The sequence below is a fragment of the Rutidosis leptorrhynchoides genome, chromosome 7 (assembly GCF_046630445.1).
Source record: "Rutidosis leptorrhynchoides isolate AG116_Rl617_1_P2 chromosome 7, CSIRO_AGI_Rlap_v1, whole genome shotgun sequence".
Lineage (NCBI taxonomy): Eukaryota > Viridiplantae > Streptophyta > Magnoliopsida > Asterales > Asteraceae > Rutidosis > Rutidosis leptorrhynchoides.
In genome coordinates this window covers 70,707,471-70,729,043 of record NC_092339.1, presented here as the reverse complement: position 1 = coordinate 70,729,043, position 21,573 = coordinate 70,707,471, and the positions used below count along the sequence as shown (strand labels likewise).

At 36.2% G+C, this 21,573-nt stretch overlaps 2 protein-coding genes across 6 annotated transcripts; both read left to right on the top strand.

Moving 5' to 3' along the window:
- The first annotated feature begins 13,520 nt into the window (after window positions 1-13,520).
- Window positions 13,521-18,092, top strand: LOC139857874 (uncharacterized). 5 transcript variants are annotated; one of them, XM_071846724.1, is made up of 6 exons: window positions 13,521-13,624; window positions 15,737-15,807; window positions 16,004-16,099; window positions 16,216-16,319; window positions 16,430-16,566; window positions 17,802-18,092. In XM_071846724.1, exons 2-6 carry the CDS (start codon window positions 15,748-15,750, stop codon window positions 17,882-17,884), a joined length of 480 nt encoding a protein of 159 aa, XP_071702825.1. In that variant the 5' UTR covers window positions 13,521-13,624; window positions 15,737-15,747; the 3' UTR covers window positions 17,885-18,092. The 5 variants fall into 5 exon arrangements, with proteins under 5 accessions (XP_071702825.1, XP_071702821.1, XP_071702820.1 ...); XM_071846720.1 differs by having other exon boundaries at window positions 15,704-15,807; XM_071846719.1 differs by lacking the exon at window positions 13,521-13,624 and adding an exon at window positions 14,559-14,664 and having other exon boundaries at window positions 15,704-15,807.
- Window positions 18,093-19,081: 989 nt separating this feature from the next.
- Window positions 19,082-19,863, top strand: LOC139857872 (putative germin-like protein 2-1). The gene is made up of 2 exons (XM_071846718.1): window positions 19,082-19,223; window positions 19,315-19,863. The coding sequence occupies exons 1-2, from the start codon at window positions 19,112-19,114 to the stop codon at window positions 19,848-19,850; spliced, it is 648 nt and encodes a 215-aa protein (XP_071702819.1). The 5' UTR covers window positions 19,082-19,111; the 3' UTR covers window positions 19,851-19,863.
- The last annotated feature ends 1,710 nt before the right edge of the window (window positions 19,864-21,573 follow it).

The window sequence follows — 21,573 nt, the reverse complement described above, 5'->3', positions numbered from 1 at the left end:
GGATTGGGGATTTGGTAGTCCCCGGGATTATGCTCTTGGTATCGGGTTGGGTTATAGAGTCCTAACTCGTCTAAGTGTAAATTGGGATTGAACTTTTATTTTGTACGAAAGTCGTAAAACGACCGACGTGGGCCCGGTGTCGTAAAACTAGTTTTATTATTGGAACGCGTTAGTCTTGTTTATTATAATGTGTTGTGAAAAGCGTTTCGTCTAAAAGTGTCGGGAAGTGGGAGATCTTTAATCAAAATTTGGAAAATCCGGACAGAGGCTGTCAGGCCTTGTGCGCGTCGCGCACCTAAAGGGTTGCGCGCCGCGCACCCTTCTGAAAAAAAAAAAATCTTTTGCTGCGTATTCGATTGGATAACGGGTTGAGTCGTTACAAGTGGTATCAGAGCATAGTCTAAGGGAATTAGGTGACCTTGGAATAGGTGCCTAGTCTTAGACTTATTGGCGGTTATGTATTATTTGCGGACTTGTAGGAATACGGGTCGGATTGAGATTTGTTAGTGCCTTAGAGTAGGTGACTAACTAGGACTTGTGTTTGTCCAATGCGGGATTATGTGGGGCCTTATTTCGCGTGTAAATTAGTGCCTTAGATAGCTAGTGCCTAATGTAAGCAGGCGAACTTGGACATTGTTTTAGTGATAGTCACCTAGGATGTAGGTTGACTTGTGGCTGCGGTGTACTTGTGTACAATTATTATTATATTGTATATAGGTGTATATATACAGGTACCTTTTGTGCGGTATCCTAGGGATGAATCTATTGGAGAGATTCGTATGTTTGGCGGTTTTGAGTGATCAAGTTCACGATAAGGACTTTGGTCATTCGGGTACTAGGAGTTATCGCGTGATATTTGTGTGAATGTTGCGTCAGTCCGGATAAAGTACTTTGCGTGACCATGTGGAAATGGTAAGGTACGCATTTGTAATAATGACCGATCACCATTATTACGAAAGTGTATCTTGACACTAAGCATGACATGACAAGTACCGAAGGGAGGAAAAGTGGCATGGTTGGGGTAGAACGGGACGAATTAGGAATCTTTTATTGGTTCCTAGGATATAGTAGTCACGAGTGATGTGCTTGTTGTCACAACAGGTTCTTTGTGAGTCGGGAAGTGTACGATGGATCCGGTTAGTTAAGTGAGTGAGCCAACTCACGAGTTCGGCGCATATTTAGTCACCCTACGTAGTGGGTGCATTTTGAGATCGTCATTGGTTGTAGTTACCCATCGTAACTAGGATGACCGATTAGTGTGTATGTGTGTACGACAAGGACTTGAATCCCTTAATGGGATGTAGCAAGTCTAATGATTGTAGAACGGGGTTACACTCGGTAGAGTGTGTGGTTAGAGAATCATGTTAGGATTCTAATTGTGAGTCGCCTTGGAATTGGCGAATCGAGTAGTCTTAGGGTCATTAAACTCATGGGAGTGGGACCCGTACGACGGTAATTGCGTTAGTGTGTTAGCGTGTTGTGGATTATAGCGTAACATTCCTAACGGAATATCCCTTGTAGTGGTGGATGTGTCGATGTGCGAAAGGGTGTAAGACTTGGTGTTTTCAAGCATCTCTTTAGTGTTAGATGAAAGGTTTCGCGAGGCTATATCGTTTGGCCTTGTGGTAATTGCGGGTAGCGTGTGATCGCTAGGAACTTTCGATAAGACAATAAACCGTAAGGTTGTCGGGTAGGTATGACTTCGGGTCATTATTATAGAGAGATGGGTGACATCGGATGTATGGAACCTAAAGATTTAGATTCTAAAATTCGGTTGATGGTGGTGGGAGTTTGCATGACACTGCGTCAGATGCCTCTTTATACCTACTAGTGTAATGTTCAACTCCGGTAGTGGTGTGATCACTTTGTGCTTAGGGTGACCGTGAAATACCCTTGGAAGCATCAGAGATCATAATAGTGATCGACGGGTGATAGTAATTCGATGGTTGTGAAAGTCGAAGTTTAAGAGCATTGTGATAAATACTTCTTATGAAGTGACGGATGAGCGAATCTTGTTGCTCTTAAGTGATGGATGGGTAAAGATGATCGGTGAGCCGGTGATGTACTTAATCTTCGGTTAGGCCCAAGATTATGATGAATTGTTGATATTTCGGTCGATATAATTAATGTGTCGGATTGGTCACTTTTCCCCATGAGAGTGAGTAATAGTTGATAAAAGTTTGTTGCGTGGAAGGTCGGGTGACCTAGACCGAGATGCACGACTGATTAATTGGAGTGGCCTATGCCTAGGCTTAGAGGCGTACATAGGATTTTGGTGGAGTTCGCTTTGCGAACGATGAAGGGCTGTTAGTTGTTAATCGTGATACAAAGGTGCGATGTCGTCGCCTGTACGACATCTCTAGTGATTGTGCATGACGGCTCTGAGAGCCCAAAGTGAATTTACGGTGGTTTGGTGTGGATGACCAACGATGAGGGTGATCAGGTGTTTCGTGAAATGGGAACTCCGCAGGATGTTATCATCTTGGCGGTGAGAAATGGAGCTAAATCCTAAGTGGGGGAGTTTTTACTGATGTAACAAGGAAGCTTCGATGGTGTTTGTATGGTGAAATGTCGGGGTGTACCCTGCTAAGCCTCAATAGGTGTTCAGAGTTCCTAACGAGGAAGAGTGACGAGTTTTTGATGTCGACTCGAGATCGTGCATTACGATTGTGAGTTATTATTTTGGAATGTTATGCGTGAAGATTGTGATGATGGGATTGAATGAAGTGTAAGACTTCCTATGTAAGGTGGTCGTATAGTACCAATGTGCGGTACGAGACCAAATGTGAAGTTTGAGATCCCGGAGTGAGAGAATGAAGAGGTCGTTGCGGGTGCTCCCGTATTGAAAAATCTGGGTTGGTGTGAAACTCGGGTAGTACTGTTGAGAGAGTATGAGTTTGATATCATGGCGAATGCTGTATTTTCCCTATCGAGAAATGTGATCTTAGAAATTTTCAGTGGATTATTCCACTTTATGGACGATTGTGAGGCAAGAGTGTCGGTATTGATTATCTCACGTAGAAACACGCGGATGTTGTTTGGTTGCACGAGTGTGTACCCTAGTGATGTGACCCATAGGTCGCATCAAAATGTCGAGACCATCCCTAACGGACGGTCTAGGTAAGAAGGTTCACCCTGATTTGGTGACTATTTTGTGAGTCGTCTTGCTAATTGTGGAAATTTTGTGTTGATGTTTCATCTAACTCGCGGTGTACTATTGTCGTCCTGGTTTAATCCAGTGACATATAGTCGTGTGCGGGTTGATCGGTGGGAAGGTGGTACCCCTGAAATGATTATTTTGGGATTCCCGAAAATTCTTCGTTGAAGGAATGATCCGGTGTGGAGCCGGAGGAAGCTAGGTTCTTGGTCCAGATAATATTCATGAATGATCGGTTGAGTAGTACGTTTATGAACCGATGGAGTACTGAGTTTTAAGGAAGCGTGAATCCTTCTCGATGGGGATTAATGCAAGACATGGTTCATGACGTAGTGGATTTAGTAGATTGCGTTAGGTGATATCGTTATGAATGTAGCTTATTGCAAGTTGTAGCGAGAACTTGAAGTGATATGTGGTGCTTTTCGTATTTCTTAAATGGGAATTCTGGACGTTGAGTGTGTGAGATATCGCTTGTTGCGGTAGTGCACGCTAGTGATTATTAGTATGTGGTGAGATCTTAGAATTTACGAAAGATGTTATGGATGTCGGGCTTGGTTGTATTTCGTAGGATCGTGAGGCGTGACGATGGTTGTCAGTGAATTGTTCTACTTTGGGTTGATTGTGAAAAGTATTGTACGAGTTGGGTACTCAGTGTAGGAGCAAACGGTTGTTTTGACTCGAGGGTTGATTACCCGATATTGATGTAAAATGTGATGCGTTAGTGTACGAGGCGAGGATTCGGATGCGTGATTACTACATGTGTGACCCCGCATTGGAAGCGGGAAGGTTCAAGGGGGGAGTGCTTAACTTCTAGTATTTGGTGCGGATCACGAGGACGTGATCGATTCTAAGTGGGGGAGAGTTGTAACACCCAAATATTTATGGTACATAGAGTTAAAATGATGTACGTAGGGTGGGTGAAGCGTGGTATAAATTTAAAAGCAGACAGTCTGTGCAGACCCTTGTGCGCGCTGCGCAGGGTTAAGGGTGCGCGCCGCGCACCATGCCTGCGACAGATTTCTGTCTTTTTCCAATTTGAATTAAATGAGGGGCTTTTTGGTCATTTCACTTGAGGCCGGATCTGAGGCCATATCAGCTGGGTTGGATCTAGTTTTGGATCACTTTCACATCCACAAACACTCCCATCTTATCTTAGAGAGAGAGATTGAGTTCTAGAGAGAGGAAGCCTGAATGGATGATGAAGATGGTGATTTTTGCCCAAATTGAAAGCGGGTTTTGGTTCTCCTTGGTGTTTCTTGTTACTAGCTCGGTTTTGGAGTTGAGGTAAACCCTAGATTCGATTTAATTACTTTGATTTTGATTTGGGGTTAGGGTTTGAGCTAGTTAGGGTTATAAACCCCATTTCTTGTGAAATTTGGGGGTTATGGGTATTGTTAGTGTAATTAAACCCAATTATTGTGGGTTTAGGGTTAGATGACAAATTTGGAAGCATTTGTCATTGGTTTGGGTGTTAATCACTAGATTGTAAGTGTGTTGGTGATTTAGATGTTCATAAGAACATGTTAGTTGGTTAAAATGGGTGTTAACCTTGATTTGGAGTCAAACTAAGATATGAGGTCAAGATTTGATGAATCAAGTATATAAATGTTTGATTTAGGTGTTAATTGGTGTTTTGAAAATATAATCACTAGTCGTTAGTGATTTTGGGCGTTTTCGGGACTTATGTCAAAACGGGTGAAATGAATTGGGTCAAATTTGGTAATGACACTAAGTTTGGATTAATTGGATGATAAGCACTTTTGTTAAGTGTTTAACTGCATTTGATATGATTACTACCTAAGTAGTAATTTAGTGTTAAGACCTAGGTTGGTTTAAATGGCGTCAACTATAATTTGGGTTAAATTGTACTTGTTGAATGGGTCGGAATTACAGCCCGTAGTGGTAATTGGTGAAGTCCACTTTAGGTGTCTAAATGGGCGGATTGTGGAAGTAGGTATAAACCCTCGGTTAAGGGTGTTGGAGTTGAATTCTCTTGTAGAGAATGTATGTTGATTGTGTGTATATCTATATGCGTATTATAGGTAAAGCTTGCTCGGTTGCGTTTAGAGGCGGTTTACATATATGATTTGTGCGGGCATCTCGAGGTGAGTGGAATGATTATACATGTGTGTATATAATGTATCTATTTGTAGGGCGGGGCCGGGGTATATGTTGTTTATACCACCAAGAGTTAGTGATATATTTCGTTGTACACTAACGATGGATATTTCGTTGTCCAAATTGCCCAAGAGTTAGTGATATATTTCGTTGTACACTAACGATTGCTTGAACGGATATTTCGTTGTCCGTGTCACCTCGGGGTTAGTGATATATTTCGTTGTACACTAACGGTTGTTATGAACACCGATGGGAAATTCGAAGTACCATTCCCTTGTGTGTTGGTTAACCTTAATTACGTGTTGTAGTGTAGCATAATATATTATTCGAGTTATATATGCTATTGTTGTGCTAGCTTGTGGTCTTGAAGATTGTAGCGTTATACTTTGCGATGGTATGCTATATAAATTGCTAGCGTGTGTGAGGTATTTGTGTAAGTGTTTGCAAGTAGGTATATTATATATGTATATGTATAATTATTGCATTCACTAAGAGTTAGCTTACCCTCTCGTTGTTTACCTTTTTCAGGTATTTTGTTATGAGGCTAGCTAGTTGTTAGACTAGTTGCGTAGGAGCGTTTGGGCTCGATGGGGTAGCTTTTGGATATGCGGACGCGGATTGGGGATTTGGTAGTCCCCGGGATTATGCTCTTGGTATCGGGTTGGGTTATAGAGTCCTAACTCGTCTAAGTGTAAATTGGGATTGAAACTTGTATTTTGTACGAAAGTCGTAAAACGGCCGACGTGGGCCCGGTGTCGTAAAACTCGTTTTATTATTGGAACGCGTTAGTCTTGTTTATTATAATGTGTTGTGAAAAGCGTTTCGTCTAAAAGTGTCGGGAAGTGGGAGATCTTTAATCAAAATTTGGAAAATCCGGACAGAGGCTGTCAGGCCTTGTGCGCGCCGCGCACCTAAAGGGTTGCGCGCCGCGCACCCTTCTGAAATAAAAAAAAAAAAATCTTTTGCTGGGTATTCGATTGGATAACGGGTTGAGTTGTTACAACTGACGCAACATTCACACAAAATAACACGCGATAACTCCTAGTACCCGAATGACCAAAGTCCTTACCGTGAACTTGATCACTCAAAACCGCCAAACATTCGAATCTCTCCAATAGATTCATCCCTAGGATACCGCACAAAATATACCTGTATATGTAGTGACCCGAACTTTTCCATGTTCATATATATATTAAATGAAATTGTTATTTACATGATTAAGTGTTTCCAACATGTTAAGCAATCAAACTTGTTAAGACTTGATTAATTGAAATAGGTTTCATATAGACAATTGACCACCCAAGTTGACCGGTGATTCACGAACGTTAAAACTTGTAAAAACTATATGATGACATATATATGGTTATATATATAGTTAACATGATATTATGATAAGTAAACATATCATTAAGTATATTAACAATGAACTACATATGTAAAAACAAGACTACTAACTTGATGATTTTGAAACGAGACATATATGTAACGATTATCATTGTAACGACATTTAATGTATATATATCATATTAAGAGATATTCTTACATCATAATATCATGATAATATAATAATTTAAAATCTCATTTAATATTATAAACATTAGGTTAACAACATTTAACAAGATCGTTAACCTAAAGGTTTCAAAACAACACTTACATGTAACGAATAACGATGACTAAACGACTCAGTTAAAATGCATATACATGTAGTGTTTTAATATGTATTCATACGCTTTTGAAAGACTTCAAGGCACTTATCAAAATACTTCTACTTAACAAAAATGCTTACAATTACATCCTCGTTCAGTTTCATCAACAATTCTACTCGTATGCACCCGTATTCGTACTCGTACAATACACAGCTTTTAGATGTATGTAGTATTGGTATATACACTCCAATGATCAGCTCTTAGCAGCCCATGTGAGTCACCTAACACATGTGGGAACCATCATTTGGCAACTAGCATGAAATATCTCATAAAATTACAAAAATATGAGTAATCATTCATGACTTATTTACATGAAAACAAAATTACATATCCTTTATATCTAATCCATACACCAACGACCAAAAACACCTACAAACACTTTCATTCTTCAATTTTCTTCATCTAATTGATCTCTCTCAAGTTCTATCTTCAAGTTCTAAGTGTTCTTCATAAATTCTACAAGTTCTAGTTTCATAAAATCAAGAATACTTCCAAGTTTGCTAGCTTACTTCCAATCTTGTAGAGTGATCATCCAACCTCAAGAAATCTTTCTTATTTACAGTAAGATATATTTCTAATATAAGGTAATACTCATATTCAAACTTTGATTCAATTTCTATAACTATAACAATCATATTTCAAGTGAAAATCTTACTTGAACTTGTTTTCGTGTCATGATTCTACTTCAAGAACTTTCAAGCCATCCAAGATCCTTTGAAGCTAGATCCATTTGTATCTTTTCCAGTAGGTTTATCAACAAAACTTGAGGTAGTAATGATGTTCATAACATCATTCGATTCATACATATAAAGCTATCTTATTCGAAGGTTTAAACTTGAAATCACTAGAACATAGTTTAGTTAATTCTAAACTTGTTCGCAAACAAAAGTTAATCCTTCTAACTTGACTTTTAAAATCAACTAAACACATGTTCTATATCTATATGATATGCTAACTTAATGATTTAAAACCTGGAAACATGAAAAACACCGTAAAACTGAACATACGCCGTCGTAGTAACACCGCGGGCTGTTTTGGGTTTGATAATTAAAAACTATGATAAACTTTGATTTAAAAGTTGTTCTTCTGGGAAAATGATTTTTCTTATGAACATTAAACTATATCCAAAAATCATGGTTAAACTCAAAGTGGAAGTATGTTTTTCAAAATGGTCATCAAGACGTCGTTCTTTCGACTGAAATGACTACCTCTTACAAAAATGACTTGTAACTTATATTTTCGACTATAAACCTATACATTTTATGTTTAGATTCATAAAATATATTTCAATATGAAACCATAGCAATTTTATTCACTCAAAACGGATTTAAAATGAAGAAGTTATGGGTAAAACAAGATTGGATATTTTTTTATTTTTGTAGCTACGGGAAATATTAACAATTCTATACAAATCATATCCTAGCTAACTTATATTGTATTATACATGTATTCTAATATATTATGTAATCTTGGGATACCATAGACACGTATGCAAATGTTTTGACATATCATATCGACCCATGTATATATATTATTTGGAACAACCATAGACACTCTATATGCAGTAATGTTGGAGTTAGCTATACAGGGTTGAGGTTGATTCCAAAAATATATATACTTTGAGTTGTGATCTAGCCTAAGACGTGTATACACTGGGTCATGGATTGATTCAAGATAATATATATCGATTTATTTCTGTACATCTAACTGTGGACAACTAGTTGTAGGTTACTAACGAGGACATCTGACTTAATAAACTTAAAACATCAAAATGTATTAAAAGTGTTGTAAATATATTTTGAACATACTTTGATATATATGTACATATTTGTTATAGGTTCGTGAATCGACCAGTGGCCAAGTCTTACTTCCCGACGAAGTAAAAATCTGTGAAAGTGAGTTATAGTCCCACTTTTAAAATCTAATATTTTTGGGATGAGAATACATGCAGGTTTTATAAATGATTTACAAAATAGACACAAGTACGTGAAACTACATTCTATGGTTGAATTATCGAAATCGAATATGCCCATTTTTATTAAGTCTGGTAATCTAAGAATTAGGGAACATACACCCTAATTGACGCGAATCCTAAAGATAGATCTATTGGGCCTAACAAACCCCATCCAAAGTACCGGATGCTTTAGTACTTCGAAATTTATATCATATCCGAAGGGTGTCCCGGAATGATGGGGATATTCTTATATATGCATCTTGTTAATGTCGGTTACCAGGTGTTCACCATATGAATGATTTTTATCTCTATGTATGGGATGCATATTGAAATATGAAATCTTGTGGTCTATTGTTACGATTTGATATATATAGGTTAAACCTATAACTCACCAACATTTTTGTTGACGTTTTAAGCATGTTTATTCTCAGGTGATTATTAAGAGCTTCCGCTGTCGCATACTTAAATAAGGACAAGATTTGGAGTCCATGCTTGTATGATATTGTGTAAAAACTGCATTCAAGAAACTTATTTCGTTGTAACATATTTGTATTGTAAACCATTATGTAATAGTCGTGTGTAAACATGATATTTTAGATTATCATTATTTGATAATCTACGTAAAGCTTTTTAAACCTTTATTGATGAAATAAAGGTTATGGTTTGTTTTAAAATGAATGCAGTCTTTGAAAAATGTCTCATATAGAGGTCAAAACCTCGCAACGAAATCAATTAATATGGAACGTTTTTAATCAATAAGAACGGGACATTTCAGTATATATACACCTATATACAATATAATAATAAACGTACACAAGTACACCACAACAACAAGTCAACCTACAACCTAGGTGACTATCACTGAAACAACGTCCAAGTTCGCCTACTTACATTAGGCACTATCTGTCTAAGGCACTAATTTACATACGAAATAAGGTCCCACATAATCACACTTTGGACAAAAACAAGTCCTAGTTAGTCACCTACTCTAAGGCACTAACAAATCTCAATCCGACCCGTATTCCTACAAGTCTCGCAAATAACGCACAACCGCCAATAAGTCTAAGACTAGGCACCTATTCCAAGGTCACCTAATTCCCTTAGACTATGCTCTGATACCACTTGTAACAACTCGACTTCGTTTTACCAAAAACACGCCCTAAAAAAAAAAAATTCTGGGACAGTACATCTGGACGGCGTCCAAGCCCTTGGGACGGCGTCCAAATGAACTAAAAGTTCCTAATCAGTTTTTCAAATTCACGCGAGCGGAAAACCCGCTTCCCGACACTTTTAAACGAAACAACTTTCACAACACATCATATAAAGTAAAACTAAGAGAATTCCGTAATGAAAATAAGTTTTACAACACCTGACCCACAATGACCCGTTTTACAAATAATGTAGCGATTTCGGACCATTTATCTCTTTAGACGGATTAGGACTCTATAACCTAACCCAATACCAAGAGCATAATCCTGGAGACTACCAAATCCCCAATCCGCGTCCATATAACCAAAAGCTACCCCTTCGAGCCCAAGTGCTCCTATGCATCTAGTCTAACAACTAGCTAGCTTCATAACACAATACCTGTAAAAAGGTAAACAACGAGAGGGGTAAGCATAAAGCTTAGTGAATGCAATAATTATACACATACATATATAATATACCTACTTGCAAACACTTACTCACATACCGCATACATGCTAGCAACACAATTAGCTTATCATCACAAGTACAAAGCTATTAACCTCCAATACCACAAGCTAGCACAACAATAACATATATATAACCCGAACAATATAATATGCTACACTACAACACAATAACCATGGTTAACCAATCGTACAAGGGAATGGCGCTCGCGAAAATGCCATTGGTGTTCATAACATCCGTTAGTGTACTTAACACCTCGTATCACTAAACCCTAGGGTGGCACCTTAACACCTCGGTACTTCACCCCGAGTGGCATCTTAACACCTCGATGCTTCACTCTTTACTCTACGGAGTGGCGTCTTAACACCTCGACACTTCACTCCTAGGTGGCATCTTAACACCTCGATGCTTCACCCCGAGTGGCATCTTAACACCTCGATGCTTCACCCGTTAATTCCTTAGAGTGGCATCTTAACACCTCGATGCTTCACTCCGAGTGGCGTCTTAACACCTCGACACTTCACTCGTCACGTGAAACGTGGTGTCTTAGCACCTCGACACTTCACATTTCACGCTACAACAAATAGATACATTATATACCTACGCATATAATTATTCCACTCATATTGGAATGCCCGCACAAGTCATGTACAACATGATCTCCGTCCTCAAATCCGAGCAAGTAATCACCTATATTACACATAGGCAAAGTATACACATAAATAGCCATTCTCTAAAAGAGAACCCGACACAAACATCCCTTAGCCGAGGGATCACACCTTGCTCGCCAAAACCCGCCCATTTAATCACCTAATGGGCATAAACCAATTACCACTTCGGGTGGTAATTCATACCCAATCTACAAAGTACAATTTAACTCAAATTATACTTAACACCAATTAGACCAACCTAGGTCCCGACACTAGGTTAAAACTTAGGTAGTGACCATTTCAAACGCCAATTACACCAAAAATCCCAACACGTGCAATATTGACCCATATTGCTTTTGACCACGCTTGACTTATGTTAAAATATCATTTTAACCCAATATTACTACTCGCGAGTAATTACATCCAAAAACATAATTTAACACTTAACAAAAGCGTTTAACATCCCTTTAATCCAAATTAGTGTCATTATCAATTTGACCCAGTCAAAGTCAACTCATTTTGACATAAGTCCCAAAAACGCCCAAAATCACTAACGACTAGTGATTATATTTCCAAGACACTAACTAACACCTAAATCAAGTATTTACATACTTGATTCGCCAAAACTCGACTCAAAACTTAATTTGACACCGAATCAAGCTTACTTGACCCAAAATACCCATTTGACCCATTTTGACCTAAATTAGGGTTTACACCCAAAAATTAAGTCAACACAAGTGTTCTAAGGTTTAACCGACACATGCAAGGTCCAAACTAACAATTTCATCAAGTGAAACCCTAAGTCACCCATTTAGGCTTACTTACACGAGTCTTACCCAAAACCCCCAAATTTCACAATAAATGGGTTTATAACTCTAACTAACATAAACCCTAACTCAAACAAGAAATCAAACACTACAATTCGGATTAGGGTTTACCTCAAGCACCAAAACGAGCTCTAGTAGCTAGAATCACCAACAAGCACCAAGAACCACTCCAATTTGGGCAAAAATCACCACCTTCATCACTAATCCAAGCTTCCTCTCTCTAGAAACTCCTCTCTCTTTATAGGGTTTGGTTGAGAGTGTTTGTGGGTGAAAATGAGGATAAAGGTGAGTTTAGATCAGTTTTGATGGCCTAAACGACCCCCAAGTGAAAAGACCCAAATACCCTCTTTTAAAAGCTTCAAAATGTCACAGCTGGCCCGTCAGGCCTTTTGGACGGCGTCCAAAAAGGTTGGACGGCGACTCAGTTTTCTGAACTTGTTTTGCTCGTAACTTTCAAACCGTAACTCCGTTTTCGATGAATCAAATATCGTTGAAAACGTAATGAGATTTCCTTTCTAATGGTAAGGTTTTAGAACATCAAATCCAACTTTATTTGGGATCCAAATATACGCTTACATGCCTCGTATTTCGAATGACGTTCGAAATAACGCGTAACTGAAAAACGGGGTGTTACATTACTCGTTCATTTCATCTTTATATTTCAAATCATCTTTACATTAGAGCACTGGGAGTGGTGACTGAGGTCACTTGGTATGTCAGGCCTGACTTGTTGAGTCAGAAAAAGTGGGGAGTGGTGACCTCTGTCAGTTGAGCATGTCAGTTTATATTTTTATTATTATTTTAATGATTTTAAATATAACATAAATTGATAAAATTATAAAAATTAACATAAATGGAAACAACTTTCATTAAAAATAAAAAATAAAAACATTACATTTCCTAAAAACTAAAAAACATACGATTCCTAAAAAAATTTTAAGAAAAAACATTACGTTATTTCGATAAGCAAAAATATTTTTCATTGCGTTCATCAAACTTTCTTTGTCGGAACTACTCATTTTTAAAGCAATATATTGAATTTGATGAGAGAATTTGGATTTGATTGTGTAAATATGAGTCGAGTAAAATGGATGTATATATAGAAGATTTTTTTTTTAAAAAAGCAAAAAAAAAAAAAAAAAAAAAAAAACAAATACTCCCAACAACTACTTTCATTTACATTTTAATTATTACGTAGTATTATTTTTTTTATCAAAGGGTTGATTGTTGCATTTTTGCGTCGCATGGGAGACTGACAAGGGGGGACGAAGCAAATCGACGGGGGAGGGGAGTGGTGAGACGTGCGACGGATGAGGGGACGGGGTGGAGACTTGCTCCCACTCCCATCCCTCTTAAGAAGTCATTAAATTCTATTGAGTTTGCTACTGTAGGAGATTAGTATATTGAAAAGCGCAGCCTAAATTTGACAATCAAATTCGTTAGATCAACTGAATACCTAGGTCGAAAATTAGGGTTTCCCCCTGATTGAGTAAAATCGAGTGTGTGGAAATTAGGGTTTCGAACGATTAACTAAGGTTTGAGTCAACCGCTGCTGAAAGGTTAGTTTTTGTCTGTTTTATTTTATTTTATTTTATTTTATTTATGTTGTTGCCCATAACCTGTTTGTGAAAATGTCTAAAAAGAGGTGTGATTTTGATGTGAAAATTTTTAAGCATTGGTGTATTATTATGCATTTAACAAGAGCAACAATACTCAATCCCGCCCCCATGATATATAACTACAACCAATTGTGTGTCATCCAGAGTATTATTTCCGTACCCTTTTGCATCGGGAAAATGGCACCAAAATGCATTGAACTTTCATCAAAATCCTATTATATGCATTCAACTTTCAAAAGTTCTATTGTATGCATTCAACTTTTTATTTTCCCCTATTGTATGCATTTGACTTGTTATAAGAGGTTACCTTCTAGGTCACCTTCTAAATATTTACATCTTTAGTCCCTCATATTTGTAAATTCTAATTTCATTAGTCCTTTTGTTAAACAAAACATTTATATCTCCATACATTCATCATCTTTACATCAAATGTGTTCAACCACGGGTCCCCAGTTGCTGCGCAGACTCTACAATGCATCCTCCACCACGGGCAACCGAAACCAACCACGATTAACTTTAATCAAAATTCAAAATTTACCATTCAAAAATTAAAAAAATCCCACATTTGTCATATAACCAAACACCCAGTTATAAAGTTTCAGTATTAATCAAAAAATAATAATATTAACACCCAAAAACCCTTAATTATTGAAATACAACTTGATAAAAGCTTACAAAAAAACACAAAAACTAACAAATCAAATTCCTTCAAAGAGAAAAATAGGAAACGGGCATGTTATTTAAACAATTTCATATGATTTCGAATCAGTTATTATACATCAGTACATGTTATCAATACCACTTATTAACGTAAAAAAAACCTCTTTCAGTGTAGGTGTACGTGTGTAGTGTGTTGTTGTCCCTTCAAGTTCCTTCGAAGGTATTATTTTGATGATTTTTGGTGCCATTTTCCCCTTTTGCATCTATCGATTCCTAATCTCACAGCTTCAATAATTCTTATTCTTACTACATCTACTCAGGTGCGATTTAACCTTTTCTATTGAACTATTTCATATTAGTATTTAGGGTTTATGAACCTTTATTACTTATTATCAGGTATGATTTTTCTTTTCCGTTTTCTTCTCAATTTGTGGCTCGTATTTGAATTATTTCATGTTAGGGTTTAGGAATTATTATGTTTTCTTAATATAGATAATATTTTTGGCAAAATGAAATGTATTATTTATGTTTAAAGGTTCAGTGGATGTAGTTAATTACTCCGTTTTTGTTTTTGTTTTTGTTTTTTTTTTTTTTTTTTTGTGTGAAATGAATGCTGCATATGCTCAATTTATTTTCGTCCCCAGCCTATTTGATTTCTCAATTAGAGGTAGCTTTTATACGTTGTTATGAAATCAGTTCAAATAAGCCATTGCCGTTTTATTGGTATTGGATAGTGTGTATTACTGGAGTATTATTTAGGTGCTCCATAGGTTGATGTTCCTTGTTTTTGTAGTTGTTTAGTGTTATTAATGTTGAATAGTTCTCTTTGCGTTTGAAATTTAACGTTTGTTTTTGAATGCAATATCCATTTGAAGTCTTTTTGTGTTTGAAAAAGCTTTTAAGATGTATCTACTCATTTGAAATTGATAGCTTTGTGACATCAAACGAATCCTAATTTGTATTTTTTTACTCTACTTGAAACTCTAGCATTAAATTAAGCCACAAAATTTGTTATTATATATATTCAATTGTTCTTCTAGATGTGTAGTTTTGTGATGCGTAAACTGGTTGCAGGTCAATTTCAAATTAAAATGCTGTTCTCAGTTCGTATCCAACAGTTTTGGACTAATCTTTGTTCTGAAAATGGAAAAAAAAAAAAAAAAAAAAAAAAAAATTAACAAAGCAGTACACATTTAATGTTGGTTTTTTATGTCTATGATGGGAACTAGTAAGGATGATCTGGACTAAATGATACATACGTTTGTGATGAAATTGAGTATCTATAAATGGGAGTCAATAGTCTATGCATGTCCCATAATTAATCTAATTTTGGACTTTTTTATTTTTATTTTTTTATAGCATAAACGATATCTTCTTGAATGTTATTTGCAGACTGACATATAATGGGGTGGAAGGCAGCTCAGAAGCTCATTCATCACTGGAAAATTTTGAGAGGAGATAATGTAAATAATAATATGTCTCACTTTTCATATTAAATACTTGGGTGATGATTATTCCATCACCTTTTTTGATTAATCGACCAAAATCTGTGCATTAACAGGTTGTTGTACTGTACAAATAAGTAATGCACAACTTCGGTGGATTAATAAAATAGAGTGGGTGCATTTATGTGGAAACTGATTTTTTTTTTAATTGTAGGTGATGATAATTAGGGGTAAAGATAGGGGTGAAAGTGGCACTGTTAAACGTGTCATTCGTTCTCAAAATCGTGTTATTGTTGAGGGAAAAAACTTGGTAATTATTCTTCTCCAATTCATTTATTTTAAGTTATTTTTTTATATGAATCAACATTGACCTCCATTGTGAATTTGCTACAAATGATATTCACTTTAGATTAAATTTATTTACAGGTAAAGAAACATATAAAACAAGGGCAAGGGCATGAAGGTGGGATTTTCACAGTTGAAGCTCCCCTGCATGTGTCGAATGTTCAAATTGTTGATCCTGTAACAGGGTATATATAAACCAAATATTCATCATCATATTTGACTTCTTTTGACCGCTGCTTTATTTCGTAATGATAGTTGAAGTTTCTTTTTTTTTTTTTTTTTTTTTTTTTAATAGGCAGCCTTGTAAGGTTGGAATAAGGTATATGGAAGATGGTACGAAAGTAAGAGTTTCAAGAGGCATAGGAGCGTCCGGGTCAATTATACCTCGTCCTGAGATTTTGAAGATAAGGGCTACCCCACGTCCAACAATAGGTAAGCTTATATTTTTATATATGTTCATGTTTATTTTGTTCTGTTTTGATTAGTGTGGCTAAATGAGTGGGTCAGCTGTGGGTAGCAGGTAATAAACACTGTTTTAGTGTGCTACAAATATTATGTTAAATAATTTAGTGATTCAAGTTTAATAAAGAAAAATAAATTATTTAGATTAACATGTTTAGCCATTAGCAATGAATGACAACCCAAATCAACGGGTTGAGATTGCCACCTATTCGTTTGGATATATGATTAAGTACCTAATTATATTTCTTGTTTATGTTTAGTTCTAAAGAAGTTGACTCCATTTTTTTTTTTTTTTTTTTTTTGCATCATTAGTATTTCTTGGAATATTATTAATTTTTAACATTGGGCACGCAAACTTGTTGGCATACAGCTTGATTAGAGCTGGATGCCTTTACAATTTAACAAACTGTAATATTTTTTTTTCAATGAACACATTGTTGCTGACTAACTTAAGATATTTTGTTGAGTGAACTATAGGCACCCGTCAGGATTTGGCCCAAAACATGAATGATTTTTCAAAAACAACAAAGTTTTACAAAGGGGAGGTCATTTATATGACTAAACACTTGAACTCAACAGTGTTATGCTTAAAACATAAAATAGCAGTGTTATGCTAAAACATTAAATAGCTCGAGTTTGACATAGAAAGATACACTAATACGTAATCGTTAGCACATACATGTTTACTTTCTTTTGGACTCGATAAGGTAAAGTTTTCATGAATTTCTACTCAATTTGTGTGTAGAGCTCATATTCTACTCACTGTAGTAAAAGTCGGCTGACACGTTGGTTTGGGGACTAGCTTGTCACGTTTCGCCCAAATACACCTTAAAAGTCGGGTCAAGTTAGGGCCGAGTCGGTGAAAGTCGGTTAAAGTCAAAGTTAGGTCAACAATTTTAAATTTAATATTTTAAAGATTAGATTTTATGCCATGTTTGTAACACTAATATTTTTATATTTTATTTTTGATATATTTATGTGTAATAATATATGTCTAAATTATTTACTACCAAAAGTCAACGTTTGAATCATCTTGACTGGTCCCGACTCGTCCCCGACTTGCGACTGCAAATGCTAGTTCAATGTTAGCACATATCGATTAGATGTTAGATGTTAATATGTTATACAATGAACTTATAGCCAATAACAGTTTATAGCATTATAGCATCTAATTCTAATCTTTTATTATTTGATGTTTGCAACAGCTGGTCCAAAGGATACTCCTATAGAGCTAGTGCTTGAAAAGACGTACGATTCTAAAACCGGAAAGGGCATGCCAGATCTTTAATTTTAGTCAGCAAACTGCAAACCGTTAAAGGCTTTTTTTCGTTTGTTTCTTTGTTAGCCACATTTCATATTTGCAACCAGTTAGTAAGTCATAACAGTTGCTCGTGAATACTCATTTAGCCATTGCCGAAATTTGTTTAAATCCGCTTGAAATGATGTCTTATGAACGAGCTTGTGTACGCTACATGTTTGCTGATGAAAAATAATGATTTTACTACTTTTTTTTCGAGCAGGTAAACCTCGGGCATTGGGAACTACTATATTTTTGAACAAAGTATAGGAAATTAAGTTATACATTTTCTGAAGAAGTTACAATTGAATGATAACAGAAAAGTGTAATACAATACAATGGATTTAATATAATAAATTAAATAATAAAACGATATTAGTCACAAAATATGAATTGGTAATTAACGTAGTCTAGAAGCTTGAATTCACGGTGTCGAAATGTTCAATTTGTGTTGATTAACAATTGAATTGGTAAAACCACCAAGTCAAAATGACTAAATGTCCTACCTTTTGTTATAATAAAATTAAAATTACAAGTAACAATTATTGATTTGGTAATACCTAAATTGACATGTAATCATTTGTTTTGGTTTGTATATTTGATGTGGATAATTTCATACCTTTGTCAAAAGACCCGCTTAGATCCATCTTTTAATCATCACAAGATTGCTAAGCGGTAGGTGTTCTAATACCATCACTAAAGGTCTCATGTTTTAAAGCTCTCTAGCTAGTAGCACGTTTTGGCGACCAAGTAAAAAATCGAAATCGGTCACAGGATAACCTGATAAGGACACGTACACTATAGTAAAAATATTCACCCTTCCCTGGTAACATGAACATGGTAAATCTCATTGTTTACCGAATCCGGCTTTTGCCTTAGATTCATTTCGAACTTTGCTTTAAAACTGAAACTTGTGTTCAGCACACCAAAAAGTATTAATTAATCTGTTGCGAGTACATGAGTCTTAATCTTTGTGTAGTCTTTGATTCAACTGTTGAAGTTATCTTATAAGGATGTATATGAATATGATCTGATGACTACATCTTCCTTTTACTCTTTCAACATATTATTTTATTGGTGGTGGCTCTACAAAACTATCTTTCTGTTGCATTGTTTTTGCTATAAAAGCATTACAAAGCTTCATACTTGCTCACACAAATTTATTAAACTACCAAACTACATTGAAGAGCTAGCAATTTTTTCACTTCAATCGCACTAATGATGTCTCGTTTTCTTTTGTTCGGTCTCTTATTCGCAACATGTTCGCTTGCATTTGCTTCGGATCCTAGTTCGCTACAGGATTTTTGTGTAGCTGATCTAAAAAACAAAGGTACTATTACTTCTATCTTGAAATTTTAGCAATTATAAAATGAAGTAAACCTTACACTTACAAATGATCTTTCTATTTTTATTCATCATAGTACTGGTGAATGGCGTAGTCTGCAAAGATCCGAATCAAGTAAAAGCTCAAGATTTTCTTTTTAGGGGACTAAACCGTATGGGAAATACATCAAATGCGGTTGGATCTAATGTGACTGCGGTGACTGTAACACAATTGCCCGGGCTCAACACTTTAGGCATCTCCATGGCCCGTATTGACTTTGCACCACGGGGTATTAATCCTCCCCACACGCACCCTCGGGCCACTGAAATCTTGACTGTCATTGAAGGTAGTCTACAAGTCGGTTTTGTCACGTCTAACCCTGAAAACCGTCTCATCACAACAGTACTACAAAAGGGTGATGTTTTCGTGTTCCCCGAAGGTCTAATTCACTTTCAGAAAAATGTAGGAAATGGGTATGCCCTTGCTATTGCTGGTCTAAGTAGTCAAAATCCGGGTGTCATTACCATTGCGAACGCTGTGTTTGGATCAAACCCTGATATCTCTAAAGATATTCTCGCAAAGGCATTTCAAGTGGACGTCAATACCGTTTATCAAATTCAATCAAAGTTCTAAAAAGTTATGTAATTGTCGGATGTTTATTTCTTTTTAACTTTTATTCTTGATTTACTATTTACTATTATTATTGTTGGTTTTTTGTATGCTTGTTTTTAGAAGCGAATAAGTGATATATAGTATGTTTATTATTTTTTTTTTAATTATTTTTCGAACAGCCAATATACTATTACTATGTTTATTTATCTTTACATTTCATTGCTTAATAAATTCTAACGCAAGATTCATTAATTTACTCAAACAATCGAAGCCTAAACATTCTGTTATGGTTTCGAATCTTAAAAGGTAATTAGATTAATATTTTTAATTTTAGCATTAGAGATGAAAGACAAGCTAATTGGGTTAAGATTGCCACCTATGCGTTTGGATATTCAAGTCAGAGCCAGAGAGCCTGATCATGTTTCTTGTTTCTGTTTAGTACTGTATTAAAGATGCTAATTAAATTGGAAAATGTCTTTATTTTATTTTATTTTATTTTATTTCTTGGAGTACATATAATGATATAAATGATATAATTAATAATTAATATTATACGAGATAGGGTAAAAAAGTTCCACACATGGTAAATACACTAAACATGCATTTGCTAACTGGGTTAACTTGACACAATCTCATGTTTTGAACCTAGCAGCTTACCATTTTACCACCGTAAGTTATTTCATTTTGACAACGAGAGGCATTGCAGAGCAAAGAAAAGGCAGATAAGCTTCTAAAAGAGTTGGAGAATGGAGAGGTTAAATAAATAACTAGAAGTGGAAGTAGATAAAGAGGTTATTAGCGAAGAGGAACGCTACATGTTGAGGAAGATTGGTTAATAAATGGGGCCTTTTCTATCATTCTTTTTTTTTTTTTTTTTTTTTTTTTGAAAAGCTAGGATTTCATTCATGAATGAAATTAAAAGGTGCAATTGGGTTTGTGAGGAACCAAACCCATACCCATGATTACAGACACGAAAATAGTTAACACGAGTTACGATAATTACATTAACGATAAATAGACACTATGACTATTTAGCCAAGTTAACCAATCTATCGATCTTCCATGGAGGCGGAGCGAGATCCATTCGAAGGATTTCACTTGAACCTCATTTAGAGCTACCGGTCCGATCCAACTTTTGTCCCGAAAAATTTTGTTGTTCCGGTTCTTCCAAATGTAGTATGCACACACCCATTCCGTTGCTTGCCAAATCATCGTGCCAATTTTCGATGTTGGTCTTGGAGCTTTACCTCTCAAAATCTCGCTTACACTAAGATTCGAGAAGGGGCCCAAACCCCACCATCTAAATAGTCGTTCCCACAAGTCCAATGAGTGCTTACAAAAAATTAAAGAATGTTCCACCGTTTTAATGTCATCGTCACAAAGTGGGCATCGAACACTATGGAGATCAATCCCCCGTTTATCAAGCTCGCACCTTACCGGAAGACGTTTTTTGATTACTCTCCAAACGAAAACTTCCAATTTTTTGGGGACGAGCTTATTACGAAGAGTTGACTCATGGTGCCCGATTAGATGAGACCCACTATCATCGAGTAGTTTTGACAGAATGCTTACAGAATATACCCCTGAAGTTGAGTGAGCCCATGTCCACTTGTCACGTGTATCTTTGGTAACTGCAACATTCCCGATAACCTCCATCAGTTCCTGTAGCTCCCCAGCTGTACGACCGATTGGTCTTCTGACCCAATCCCACGAATAACTGAACCCCGAGTTGTTGACCCTCAAT